Raw genomic sequence first — 14,659 nt, 5'->3', positions numbered from 1 at the left:
TCCACTATTTGAGCGGACAGTCCGCTTTTTTCACATTATGTTCACTATTTTTTTTCACAAACTAGTGGACATTTTTTTTATTCAAAAGCTTTATGATGAAATGGTACGTAATCTAAAGCTGCACAGTCAAATAAAAAATATACACAACAGCAAAGTAAAATGTAATTTAATATTTTACATATTATTATAATATATTTGATGTTTTGAATTTTAAGTAAAGTTTTGAAGTGATTATTTTAATACGTGTTAAAATGTTTGTAAGAAAATATATAATTTAATTGTAATTCTTTTTTAACTTTTTTATTACTTAACACACACATACACACACCCCGCTTGTCCGCTATTTTTGGGAAGCAGACCTGGCAATCTTATTCACAGCCCATGATAAGTCACAAATAGTTTGTAAAGAGTCCGACAGAAGTCTGCCATAGTCCTTCGGGATAAAGCTGATAAGCACCCACCTTTATCTCCCTTGACATGCTGCCAAAGACCTAATTGGCAATTAGTTTTGCAAGGCCACATGGAGCACAGAGTCAAAATGGAGCTTCAGAATTTAAACAGACCAGCACGAACAAAGTTGCTTCCTGCAAAGGCTCACGTGCCTTTGCTCCTCCTTTATGTCTTATGGGAGGAGCCAATCATCTCCAAGCCCTTCTCCTGAGTTGCCCCTTTTGACTTAACTGTTCTTGCCTTCTGGCAGCTCTGTGCATGCGTGCACTGGGAACAGGCTCCCTCTGTTCCTCTGCCTTGCTGACGTCAGACTCTGGAGGCTCTGGAGTCAGCACATAACTCCCAGATGAACTTGGCCCTATCTCTGCCTCTGATGCAGAGCCCTTGTCGGAGCCTTCCCCAGACTCCAGGACTGGTCCATGTTCCTCTCCAGCTTCCTCGCTGTCCAAATCTGCTGCCAGCTCCGCATGCTGCCAGCGGACCACAACAAATCTCTGGGCTCAGTTGTGCTTGTGTATTTTTTCTTTTCCATAGTTGGATACACTACAGATTCCTTTGACTAAACAATGTCAGTCCAGGAGAGATTGAATGTGAAGAAGATATACTCAAAGATTTGCCTTCCAAAGAAATAACCAGAGGTTCACCTATTTTCTCTTCAGACTGAGAATGGATGAAGGTTCAGTCTTCTTCTTAGACATGTAGGGTATACCTATTGTGTTCATAATTGCTTTCCTGGAATGCTTTTGAGAACAGATGCACATCTAGAGAAAAAAAAAGTGTGTGAAGTGCCACAAGGCTAGGCTAGGCTAGGCTTGCCTAGAGAAGAGGGATAGCTTCACTCATGAAAGGATGGATACCCATTAGCAATCTTGAAGTATATCTACTGGGCTACTTAGATAAAGCATGGTTTATGTTTAAACTGCTTATTTCTGTCTTGAATAAAATCTGGAAACTAGATGTCTTTGCCCAGTCCCCATCAGATCATGACCCTGGGGCATTCCTTGTGACAGACATGCTTATTTTTTAAATACGATATTAAAACTGTCCCAAAAGAATATTGTTGATTTGTGTTTCCATTGTAAAGAAAAAGCTAATAATAAAGTAGTAAGAAAGGACATAGTAGCCTCTCTGTAACAGCAAAATAGCATTGTGTTTCCATCATGCCTAAATCAGTGTCTCTTCATATATTAATAGTACCAAAATTTGATATATTTCAAAATTACATTCACATCTTTAAGCTTTATTTTTTCCCTAAATCGTATTAGCAAACTTATGAATATTAAAATACAAATATCACAGTACAGCAAGCATATATCAAATAGGTAAGTTTTCACTCCATCATTTTACATTTCAATAAATTGACAGTCAACTGTTTCTAAACATTCTCTGACCTGTCCAATAAACATGAAAAATAATATTTTCCTATCTAGCTAGATCTTATAGATGGGCAGAAGCCACTGAAGACAGGCAGACTCATAAATAACCATGACCCAAATCATGAAAGACTTTACAGATTACAATCAGCACCTTGAATTGCATCCAGAAGTCAACCAAGGACCAGTGTGGCTCACAAAGAGAAGATGTCACATGGGCAAATCAAGATACATTGATTACTTATCCCAATTAAATATCATGTGATTGTTCTGTCAACAACTCCAGACACCAATCCAGTCACAAATGTTGACTCATTCAATCAGCAACAACACCACATGCTCAATTTCTTACCTTCAGTTGGCATTCAATCAGAACTGATTGCTGCTACTATCCATGCCACAGGCCCGTCTCGACAACTACTTGAGGTCCAGGTTTCCAACTAAGACTGACAAACTGCAACTTGCAAATGACCATGTGCTAGAACTCCACTTGGTCAAATCCAATAACATTCCTAAGCTCATACACATTACTCCAACCACAACCACAGCTAGACCACTGCCTAGCATTCAAACAAGCTTAATCTCAGCAGGATTAAGTGACTGTGACTCTGGGACCTGTTAATATCTGAGCTATATATTTGTTGGTGGATGGATCCATTGGGTTCACCTAAACTACTAGTTCCTGCTCAAAGTTCAGATAATATTTATAGCTAAAATTATCTTCTCAGAGTTACTACTGGTGTCAGTTATTGTTTAGCAGGATCAAGAGACCCTGATTTTAATTATTCATGCCTTAGTTGCTTTTGGTTTGGACCAGAGGTGGGTTCTAAATTTTTTTACTACCAGTTCTGTGGGCATGGCTTATTTTGTGGGTGTGGCTTGATGATCATGTGACAATTCTTTAGGATTTAGCAGAAGTACTGGTCTACCGGGCTTTTAACTGCTTGCAGAGCTGTACCGGTCTACTCATTTGTTTTTGGAGGCATCGGTTTACTCATCTGTTTTTGGAGGCACCGGTCTACCACCACACTGGCTTTTAACACTGATCAGCTATAGGGCGGCCCTTTGAAGCCCCGCGGCAAGAGTTTAAACAGTTTTTTCCTTCCAGCCAATCAGCTGGGATTTGGGAGGCAGCAATAGATTGGGGGTGGGGCCAAATAAAAGGTAAGAATAATGCAGGGGGTGAGGGGGTGGGGGGACCCTGAACAAAGAGAACTGTTTCAGTGATGTCATATCGTCACCGCTACCGGCTCAACCGAACCGGGCCGAACTGGGAGGAACCACCACTGGTTTGGAATATATAATACAGTACTCTTGAAGACTACTCAGATGCTTGAACTAGGGCAGAATCTAACAGTCTAAGTTGTGATGGATGTCAATAGGAATTCACACATAACATCTCAGCTTCAAAAGCTGGACAGACTATATTTTTATTTGTATTTATTTTTCACCTTTTGTATTGCCCATCTCCCTCAAAGAGGGATACTGGCCGATGTACAATAAAATGTTAAAATATAAAACAGTATATATAAAAGTTTTTTAAAAAGTTTTTTAAAAATGTAAAAGGAGGCAAGAGATTAAAATTAGTTAAAAGGCAAAGGGAGTGCTGTGTGCTCCCCTAGGCTCCTATGCAAATCTTAACTCCTTTTCAGAAAGTCAGAAGATCTTTTCTGAGTGAAGTTTAAGCTGCTCACTTGTGTTCATGGTGGAAGAATCTAAGGCACTTCTGGGTTGAAAGGGTTAGCCAGTGACATCAGTGTTGCCCAGGGGACATCCGATTAGGGCCTCCTTTCATGTGCCCACCAAAATGGTATCTGTCTATCTACTTGCAATTACTTGCTTTCAAATTACTAGCTGGGCAGGAGTTGGAGCGAATGACGGGAGCTCATCCCACCACACAGCAGCACTTGGGTCTCAAACACAGGTTAGCTGATGATCAATACAGTTTCCTGACAATGTATGCCAATGATTGTTGTCTGTATGGCTTAAGAACTGGTATCTTTAGGACTGCCTACTCTCATTTGTTTCTTCCTGCACAGTAAGATTGTGAGGAATAAGTTTGCTTCTGGAAATCTTCTTTAACATAAACTCATCTGCAGGAATCCTGAGAACTACCCTTGTTAATCAAACCTTCTTTGCATTGACGTTTCTCTGTCAATACACCAAAAAGCTGTTGAGATAGGGGTGAAATCCAGCAGGTTCTGACAGGTTCTGGAGAACCAGTAGCGGAAATTTTGAGCAGTTCGGAGAACCAGCACATACCACCTCTGGCAGGCCCCAGAGTGGGTGGGAATGAAGATTTTGCAATATCCTTCCCCCAGGAGTGGGGAGGGAATGGAGATTTTGCAGTATCCTTCCCCTGCCACGCCCACCAAGCCACACTACGCCCACCAAGCCACGCCCACAGAACTGGTACTAAAAAATTTGGATTTCACCACTGTGTCAAGACATAGCTATTCAAAAGAGCTTGGAATGGGGAATTCTGAAGAGGGAAGCTCCCTGCTATGATATTTGTTGATATTTGTTTATTGCTTTGGCATAACATTTTCTCTAATTGTAATTTGTTTTACATGATTATTTTGATGTCATGTTTTTAATCCTCCCAGCAAGTAGGGCTTTGTAAACTTTAGGTTTCCACAGATTACAGCAACATACAAACCCAAGTAAATAAATACTTCCTACTCTATCTATTCTCATATATATAATCTTATGGTACAATGTACAATACCAGATACTATTCTTCTAAATTTACAATTTAAGTCATGGTTTGCTATAATATTACTCATCTATATATGAAACCCTATTATTTCATCTCTACTCTGTCATTAATATACAGTAATCCAGCAGCAGATTTTAGAGTCAATAACAAACAATTTTGTCTGAATGGCTGGATATTTCTCTGGGGGTCCTGGATCAACCTATAAAAATTGATGACATCATTGCCCAAATTCAATTTTATTGTGGAAAGGGTTGCAGAAGGTAGCCTCTCACAACAATTCTTGCTTCATAAACTGGAAAGCAACTAAAATGGAGAGTCAGGAATTACTTCAGAGCAGAAGTCACCATTTGAAGACATGCTAAGCCATATATAAGACAAATCTGGGACTTTACAAACTCCATTACGGCTCTAAGTTAAGAGCAAAAAGATTTCTAACTGTTAGGAACTTTTATATGTGTTTGGAAAATATGACTTTGTGAATTCAAAGTGAGGATCAATTCCATATAAACGTGTTTTGTGAGGAACTATTTTTTTCAAGGCAGTCAAACAGCAACTTTCATAAGCAGCAACTTTTGATTTGTGTTCATTAAAATTAGGTAGGTACATTAACAGGCAATTCTTGCTTAACATCTATTTGTTCAGTGACTGAAGATACAGTTGCACTGAAAAGCGGGAATTATAACAGGTCCTCATTTGTCAGTGCAGTCACATGATATTGGCCCTTATGAGTACATTGCTTAGTGCCGGAGTTCTCAGTCCCGTTGCCATTGTTAAGTGAGAAGTACCTGTAGTTTGAAGATTTTTAACATGGTTCTGATTTAAATGATTCATTACACAGTGTTGTAATCAACAAGAATAATATATGCATTAAGAATTAAACAATAATAAAAAGAATGTTTTTGTTATTGTTATGAACTATCAGATTAAAAGTATAATGAAATGTATTTTCTGTGGCAATTTCCAATCTAATAATATTTTATTTTTAATTAGTAGCGCAGTCATCCCTGGGTCACGATTTATTCTCATTTCATTTCTCATTTCTTTTTAATCATTTTTAAATCTTAAATCCCATAATTAAACCACAGCTTTTAATTTTTAATAGGCAATGGCTATTATCATTATAGCAATGCAACTTCAAGAAATAGGAAAGCTGCATAAGAGTTCCTAAGTGGCTGTTCAAAGAATTATAAGCAGAGCTGATCATAAATCCATTTTTACAACTTCCTTTAAAAGACTGGAAGATTCTTGCCATAACACTAAGAATTGAGGAATGCCTATAACTCAAGACAATTTCTGCCCAGCCATATCCTGAGCTATTAGGATGTTTAAGATGTCATGATGGGTTTTACCAATCACTTTATCTTAAGGGGTTCAGAAGGAAAAACAGCTCAACTTGAGTAGGAAAATTTTATGAAGGTCTAGATAGAACACAATGTAGAAAAGGGAGTGAATCCCAGAAACCAAAAAGAAGGGTAACTGTGTGGAAAAAGCTATTTAAGAACCAAGTCTTCTACCAGTCAATTTTGCTGGTAATTTATCTCTGGATCTCAAAGTTAAATGTCTAGTCATCATAACGATTGCATACTGTACAGTAGTATTATAAATGGGAACTTGATTTTCCGGGACTGTTCCCATACTGTGCATTTTCCAAAAGATTCATTGTTCTCTTTTTAAAAGTTTCCCTCATGATTCTGCGAGAAACTACTTTCCTTCTTCCGTATCTTTGTTCCTTTTTTTTTTTCATAGCTCGGAAAATCTGTTTTATTCTTTCTTTTTATTGATTTTCACAGAGCACTAAGCTATTATGTGGCTGGTTTGTCTTGGATTTAGTTGGATGTACGACCATATCCATTATGTCATAGCATTACTGCAAACCATTAAGCCACTAACCATAATGAATTTTGGTTTTGACTTAATGTGATGTGCAGATTAGACCTTTGGAACAAACACTATTTAACCTCCAAGAATTAAACTTCCACAGTTGCTTAGTGGCTTTACAAGCCGTTTATGTATGACATGTAACAGCTGTTCCAGATTGATACGCCCCTTCTATCTAAAATAAATTATATTACTTGAACCTTGCCCATTCTTGGGGCATTGACTTTACATCACATATAATATTTCCATTTAATGTGAAGGAAGGGATTTTGAAAAGGCTGGAAAGAAGTCTTTCCACTTCTCTAGCAAATACCCTGATTTGATTTGAGAATAATGTAGTTCATTGTAGTAATTTTTATAAACTCCACTATCTGTTTTTCAGAAACTCTTCAAGTGAAATATTTTTATAGAACTACCCATCTTTATATGGCAAATCACCCGTATGAATCTCTATCTTGTGTATGATTTTAAAGAGAAGGAGGAAGACCACTGGAGATAGAATCTAATCTGGTGAATGATTGCATTTTTATCTTATTCTCCACTGCCACCTTGTGGAATGCATAAATCAATTAAGTCTGTTTTGTTTCATCCCCAAGATTAAAAAATACCAATAAGAGAGGAACTCAATTTTTGCTTCATACTCATAAACTCATGCTTTTTACTCATTAAAGTTATTCTAAAGTGTTTTGCTTCTAGTTTGCTCATAAGACATGGATGCTAGTTGGCAATTATCTTTATAAAATAAAATTGACATACACAAATTATTTCCACTGTTATTGTTTTAAAAGTTGAGGATCAAAACTGGCAGCAGACTTTAAAACCAATAACCAGAAATCGAGAAAAAAGATCCTTAGAGATCCTAGAGGTTATTCAAGAAGTCCCCCCAAAGTACAAAAAAAGGATAGTTTTATTTTAATTTGTCATTCTTATAGCTTTTATTTTTTTAAAGAAAGAGATAAAATGTCCCAAATCATTTCAAAATAATTTCATTAAAAAGTGTTGTGGAATTTTTGAAAGGCTTTGGAGCAGCAAATTGGAGAACTACTTGCTCCTTTTTATTCTACAGTTTTTCTTTAGTTCAAAATCTTCAACCCCTAAAAATGACTTCCTCAATTTTACTAATAAAAGTTATTCAGAATAACAGAATAACAAGAGATGGAAGGGGCCTTGGAGGTCTTCTAGTCCAATCCCCTGCTCAGGAAAAAAAACCTACCCCACTTCAGACAAATGGTTATCCAATCTCTTCTTAAAAATTTCCAGTGTTGGAGCATTCACAACTTCCAAAGGCAAGCTGTTCCATTGGTTGATTGTTCTCACTGTCAGGAAATTTCTCCTTAGTTCTAAGTTGCTTCTTTCCTTGATTAGTTTCCATCCATTGCTTCTTGTCCTGCCCTCATGTGCTTTGGAGAATAGCTTGACTCCCTCTTATTTGTGGCAACCCCTGAGATATTGGAACACTTCTATCATGTCTCCCCTAATCCTTCTTTTCATTGAACTAGACATACCCAGTTCCTGCAACTGTTCTTCATATGTTTTAGCCTCCAGTCCCTAATCATCTTTGTTGCTCTTCTCTGCACTCTTTCTAGAGTTTCAACATCTTTTTTACATCATGGATGCAGTATTCCAAGTGTGGTCTTACCAAGGCACACACACACACATGTTATACATAACATGTGTGTGTGTGTGCATTGTGCGCACATGCATTCAGAAAGAGAGATGTTTTATCATCTATATTTTGGGTCTTTAAATCATGATGACATTTCCTAATTACTACTTGCTCTATATTACTGTCCTTGATTAATAAAGCCCTTTGTTCCTATATCCTCCCAATGCAAATATCTTCAAGAATTGGCAGTTCTTGAAAGTGCATGTTACAGAGGGAAGTCCTTCTCTCAAGGACTTCTCAACTATATATCCTACTTTAACTAGTATAACTTTGGGTATTTGCCCACTTGCACAAATCACAGGAAGAAGATGCATAGCAACCTCACTTTTCTGCCATGTTCTCATGATGTTGCCTTACTCTCCTCCCAGCCCACCTATGAGGCTATGTTGTCCACACTGTATCTTTTCCAATGCTAAAATAGGATTTCCCTTTTTTATTATTTTTAAAAGCATTTTTTCTACAACGTCTTTGGCCGAAAAAATGTTTTTAAAAGTAAAAAAAAAAGCCTCTGACGATCGCGCGGCTCAGCTGGGATCGTCAGAGGCTTTTAAAAGCATTTTTTTACAACCTCTTCAGCTGAAGACGTTGTAGAAAAAATGTTTTTAAAAGAAAAAAAAGCCTCTGATGATCAGGCAACTCAGCTGGTATCGTCAGAGGCTTTTTAAAGCATTTTTTCTACTACCTCTTTGGCCAAAGAGGTTGTAAAAAAAATGGTTTTAAAAGTAAAAAAAAAAAGTTGGCCATGCCCACCCAGTCACATTATCTCCCACCAAGCCACACCCACAGAACCGGTAGTAACAAATGTACATTTCACCACTGATCTGAGGTGTTTCAGAATCAGCTGACCCTCAGGAAATGAGTTGATCCCAGCCGTTGACATTGTCCTCAAGAGCCATTGTGCTTCACAATGCAAGAACATCTTGTTCTTTCAAACTAGGTTCTCCCCTTATAATTGCCATTCTCTAAGCCAATCCCTGGCTCAGAGATATAGATCCACACAACCAGCAGCTGACCAGCAGTGGCTTCACACTTCCCAAAAACCAATACAAGCTTTGAGTGATCTAGCTATTAGTCTAGGGATTCATTAAACTCACTTCCTCCCTCAACTCAATGTATGACCACAATTGAGCCCATTTTTATTTATTTTTTTACTAAGCAAGGCAGTTGTTAATTGAGTTATACCTTATTTTATGACCTTTTAGCCATGGTTGTTAAGCAAATCACTACAGTTGTTGAAGACTTCCCTCATTGACTTTGCTTGTCAGAAGCACCCTAAGGAAGGTTGCAAATGACAATCCCAGGACTCTGGGATGCTGCAACCATTATAAACACATGCTGTCTGCCCAGCACCCAACGTTTCATCATGTGACTGTGTGGATGCTGCAACAGTCGTAAATGTGAGAACTGGTCCTAAGTCACTTTTTCAGTGCCATTGTAACTTTGAACTGTCATTAGACAAATGGTTGTAAGTCAAGGACTACCTGTATAGCATACTTTAAGGGGAAGGTGAGTCCCATAAGGTAGACCTCCCCAAAATGAAATCCTTTTCCCCTTCTCCCTCTTATACCCCAATGAATTTGGAAGGGGCTAACTTAAACTAGGAATTCTAAGAGATTAAAGATTGATGAGGAAGAGGATGAGGATGAGGGGAAAGAGGGAGGGAGATGGAGACGGAGACGGGGAGTGTGTGTATGTGTGTGTGTGAGAGAAAGAGAGACAGAGAGAGAGAAGAATCTTAATACTAAGAAAACCAATTCAGTGTAGTAGTTAAGGTATTGGCCTAGAAACCAGGAAACTCTGAGTTCTAGGTCTGCCTTAAACATGAAAGTCATCTGGGTGACTTTGGGACAGTCATTCTTTCTCAGCCCAACCTACCTCACTGAGTTGTTGTAGGACAAATGGGAGGTATGTTCGCCACCTTGAGTTATATATTTAAAAAGATGGGATAATAAATAAATGCTATATTCTTTCCCAGGACTTAAGGAATGCTCCTCTCTTGATTGGTTTCATAATGGTTTCTGAATATTGAGAAGGGAGAGGGAGGGAGACGGAGACAGAGACAGGGAATCAGTGGTGGGTTGCCCCCGGTTCGGACCGGTTCTATAGAACCAGTAGTAAAACCGGCGGGAGGCTCTGCCCACTGACCCTGACATCACCAGAAGCTATCTGTGCATGCGCAGAAGCAAGGTGTGTGCCCGAGTGAAGTGAGTGCACACACAATCCCGTTGCAAACTAGTAGTAAAGGTAAGTAGAACCCACCCCTGCGTGGAGTGTGTGTGTGTGTGTGTCTGTCTGTCTGTCTGTCTGTCTGTCTGTGTTCAAGGGTTCAAGACAACCTCTCTGGTTCTCTGTTGGTGGATATTTTCCTGTCAGCAGGTGAGAATTGGTGGAAGGAAGAAAAGAAAGCTGGGATAATCTCACAATTACTTTTCTTAATGTGCCCTGTCCACCATAAATAAGAGCAGCATTTTCTAGCATCATGCCTGGGCAGGAGAGGGGTCAACTCATCAATTGTTACACCAGGGTAGTTTTCTGCCAGTTTAGTCACAGATAGTTGGCACTTTAATTTAGCCATAAAGAAGAGTCCCATATCTGTTTCAGAAGAAGCCTGAAGGATCTATCATTTCAGTAAATGGATCTGGCAGGTGGCCCAGATGGATCAATTATAAAAGAGTACAGAGCTATAATGCAGAAACATCAACCTTGTTCCCTTTGTGTGAATTACAATGCTCCCGTTCAGGTTTTTTTCCTCCAGACTGATACCTATAGGGCTGGAAATTCTAGGGGTTGAAGCCTCTACAATGTGTAGGATGCCAGGATTGTGAAGGTTGTGGTTTCACATTATCATATGGGAAAATAGGTGTTTATGAAATGTATCCCCAGGTTGCTTTTTTAAAAAAAGAAAATCTGTATTGATTGTAATAAAATGAACAGATATAAATGTCTAAGGAAAAAAAAAAAGGACACCTACCAATTTCAACTGGGAGATCTGTAATCTGGTTACTGGATAATTCGAGAATTTTTAGTTCCTGAAATAAGGCAATGTAACTTGGAATGCTTGAGATCTTAGTATTGTTTACGTGCCATTCTTTTAGGTATGTTTTCTCTTTCAGCCAATCAGGTAACTCCTAAGAAAAGAAGATTTGGGACAGTAAGGATTCCATGACAACAGCAGCATTTCTACCTTCCTCTTCTTCACAAAGCCATTTGAATTAAACCAGGGCTCTCCAACCTTGGCAACTTTAAGTCTGGAGGACTTCAACTCCCAGAGTTCCCCAGCCAGCTTTGCTGGCTGGGGAATTCTGGGAAATGAAGTCCTCCAGACTTAAAGTTGCCAAGGTTGGAGAGCCCTGAATTAAACCACACTCATTGGCTCCGAATGACTTTTCAGTGCATGAAGCACTGCTTTCCCTTTTAACATCCTTGATTTATAACTGTTCATTTAATGACCATTCGAAGTTACAATCGCCCTGGGAAAAAATGGCTTAGGAACATTTTTCACACCATTTCAGCATCCCCATGGTCATGTGACCAAAATTCAGACACTTGGCAACTGAGTCATATTTATAACGGTTACAGTGTCCTGGGGTCATGTTATCCCCTTTTGCAACTTTCTTTTCTTTTCTTTTTAGTGTATAAATATGCTCCTGTCTTTTGCTGTTGGACTATTTCAACATAAATTACTATATCCAGATCTATTCCGCTAAAACTTTCACTTTAACTTGATATACATTTAAATTAACAATAGCCTTTAAAAAGAAATTAAGGAAGCAGAGCTAAAATATGCTCAAGTGTGCTCTTACAATATCAGTTTGTGCTATAGCCCAAAACTTAAACTAACCCCTTGTTGGTGGGCATGCTTATGTCTTTTTTCCCCAGCTAATTAGATAAGATTAATTGAAATGGCTTTGTAGAGATAATATTTCCTCAGAATATTAAAACAAAGCAAAACAGAGCTACAAACCTTTAACATTTGTAATGTAAATAAGGGAAGGGAAGGAAAAGGGAAAGGTTATACAAACATTATTTAAACATCTTTCCAGATTCTTGCTTACTACCATAGAAATAAATATAATTTGTCAGAGCTTAGACTTATCAATTGATCCATCAATCATCTTAGCTCTTGGCATACAAACCTTGATCTGTGGTTAATTTGTGATATGAATTCAAACATACATCCTTTTATCTCTGCTTTTTAGTCCTCCTATATTCTTCTATAACTTCAGTACATAGATGCCTATAGGAAGCCAATCAGTTGCTCTCCATTGTCAATGAACTAACTGTTCACAAATTTATACAATGTCCAAACTTCATGGAACATGATGCCCAATGAAGAGCAAATCAAGACAGTTTATCAGGAATAAAGTTTGATATCCTATAATGCCTCCAACCTATCCTGAAGGTTGCCATGTTGTAAACACTCCAAGAGATGGCTCTGTTTAGATTGCTTGACAAAAAAAAAAAAAGAAAAAGAAAATATATAGGGGGTAGAGAAGGTATTATCAGCTGTTAGGACCCTGATGGCATGTCAAATGTGTGAAATGTCACACACATTATTTTAGCAACAAAAGGAGCCATTGCTGCACTGCCACTTCTACTGTTACCAAGCAACCATGGCATCAACCTCTGTCTTTCCTTGGTGGTGTCACTACTAGTGAGAAGATATCAATGTCAATATCAATATAGCTATCAATGCTGGGTTGCTAAAGATAAAACAGAAAATATTAAGGAGTTGGAGCACCTACTAAAATAAAATATATGCTGTGTCGTTTATACAAAGAAAGAAAGAGCGCAGAGACAAAATTAATGACTCGCAAGGTTCAGAAAAATTTAAATCTGTCCATTTCAATGGTCATAAGCAAAGAGTAATTAAAATAATATACTTACTGTCCAGTGTTCACCTGAAAGTTGAAAAATAAATTTGCTTCTTTCCTTGTCATTCAGCAAGGCAATCTTCTTAATCAGTGGTGAGTTCTTTTCAAGTTTATCTAAGATGCTGTTAGTATCTATGAAACCATTATTCAAATATGCAGCCTGTGGAATGCCTTTTCTTTTGCAGTCTAGCATAATATCCCATTCTTGCCTTATCCTGAAAAAGTACAAATGAAAACATTTTCATTTCATTCCTGCCTCCCTTCTCCCCCCCCCCCTCACACCACCTTCCCCAAATTTTCAATTACATCAAATTCACCAAAAAAGGCTCATTAAGAACTCAAAGGAATTTGTAACCTTTCCTCTGCTGCTAAAGAGGTGGTTTAAGGCAGTGGTGAAATCCAATGTTTTTACTACCGGTTCTGTGGGCGTGGCTTGGTGGGTGTGGTGTGGTTTGGTGGATGTGGCTTGGTGGGTGTGGCAGGGGAAGGATACTACAAAATCCCCATTCCCACCCTACTCCAGGGGAAGGATACTGTAAAATCCCCATTCCCTCCCCACTCCTGAAGGAAGGATATTGCAAAATCTCCATTCCCACCCCATTCTGGGGCCAGTCAGAGGTGGTATTTGCCGGTTCTCTGAACTACTCAAAATTTCCGCTACTGGTTCTCCAGAACCTGTCAGAACCTGCTGGATTTCACCCCTGGTTTAAGGGCAGGGAAGGGAGATCTGCTGTGCTTAAGAAATAGTCAGAAAGATCTTATGCTAATTGGCTAAAGACAAAAGATCCAAGGCGGTCATCACTTCTTCCTGAGGCATTTACATAAATTGGCATTAAGAAGGTGCAATCAGTTCCTGAGAAGTTCTAGGACATTTTTGAGACAGTTAAGTTTTAATCCTATGCACCCTTAACTACTTTGCCCTAGCAGCCATACATTATTTTAGTATTCTCCAAGCTTGGTGTCATCCAAATGTATGAACTTGAATGCCTAGATTCTCATCAATGGGTTTGGGGATTGGGGAGTTCTGAAAGGCCACACATCTGCAGGGTGCCAAGTTGAGAAAGTTGAATTATATTGATGTCAGTGGGTGATTGGTTCTTGCTTTTCATCCATCTCTGGGATTGAATTAGAAAGCTGTTTTCTAAGCTATCCCTCCTTATCTTTATTTCTTCCCAAACCAATTTTATCCTGATATGTGCAGTCGCAACGTGAATGAAAGAGCTGTCAGTTGTGGGTAAACATATGAAGATTATTTCTTCCTTTATTAGAGATATATATTGCCTTTCTGTACCAAGGACTAGACCAAAACTCTAAAGGCACGCAAGTACATTCTCTAAGCAATTCTTAGGGGCCTTAAAGTCATTTAAACATGAGTCTGGAGTCACATAATCATGAAAGATGACCTTGTAGTAGTGCATTGCTGTTACTGCTACACAAATTAAAGCAGCTGATAAGACTCCGCTGCTATTCTTGTGCCTACTTTCTTTTCCTATTTCTATCAAGCACTTTGATATCTCAAAAAAAAAAAAATGATGTTGTAGTAACAGTTCTAAATAATAAGAGCCAAACCTTTGCCATATAGCTTGCTGAGAGTGACTTTGCAGCGTGAAGGTCAGAGTGCAAAAGGGAATTCCACCAAGCAGGACAATGGTGAAGAGGTCGTCCGGGCTTTACTAAGATAAGTGATCAAATGTCCTTC

General features: G+C 38.6%; 1 protein-coding gene across 2 annotated transcripts in view; it reads right to left on the bottom strand.

The window, feature by feature from the left end:
• LRRC2 (leucine rich repeat containing 2) overlaps window positions 1–14,659 on the bottom strand; it is an 87,165-nt gene that overhangs the window by 47,501 nt on the left and 25,005 nt on the right. For both annotated transcript variants that reach the window (XM_070938691.1, XM_070938692.1), the window contains 2 exons: window positions 12,974–13,175; window positions 11,058–11,214 (listed from right to left, as the gene is read on the bottom strand). In XM_070938691.1, the coding sequence (XP_070794792.1) occupies window positions 11,058–11,214; window positions 12,974–13,175 (359 nt within the window). The remainder of the gene's footprint in view (window positions 1–11,057; window positions 11,215–12,973; window positions 13,176–14,659) is intronic.

Source organism: Pituophis catenifer, unplaced genomic scaffold (genome assembly GCF_029215685.1).
Source record: "Pituophis catenifer annectens isolate HBS135680 unplaced genomic scaffold, rPitCat1.0.hap2 SCAF_2, whole genome shotgun sequence".
NCBI classification, from domain to species: Eukaryota; Metazoa; Chordata; class Lepidosauria; order Squamata; family Colubridae; genus Pituophis; species Pituophis catenifer.
This window is presented reverse-complemented; position numbering and strand designations above follow the sequence as displayed.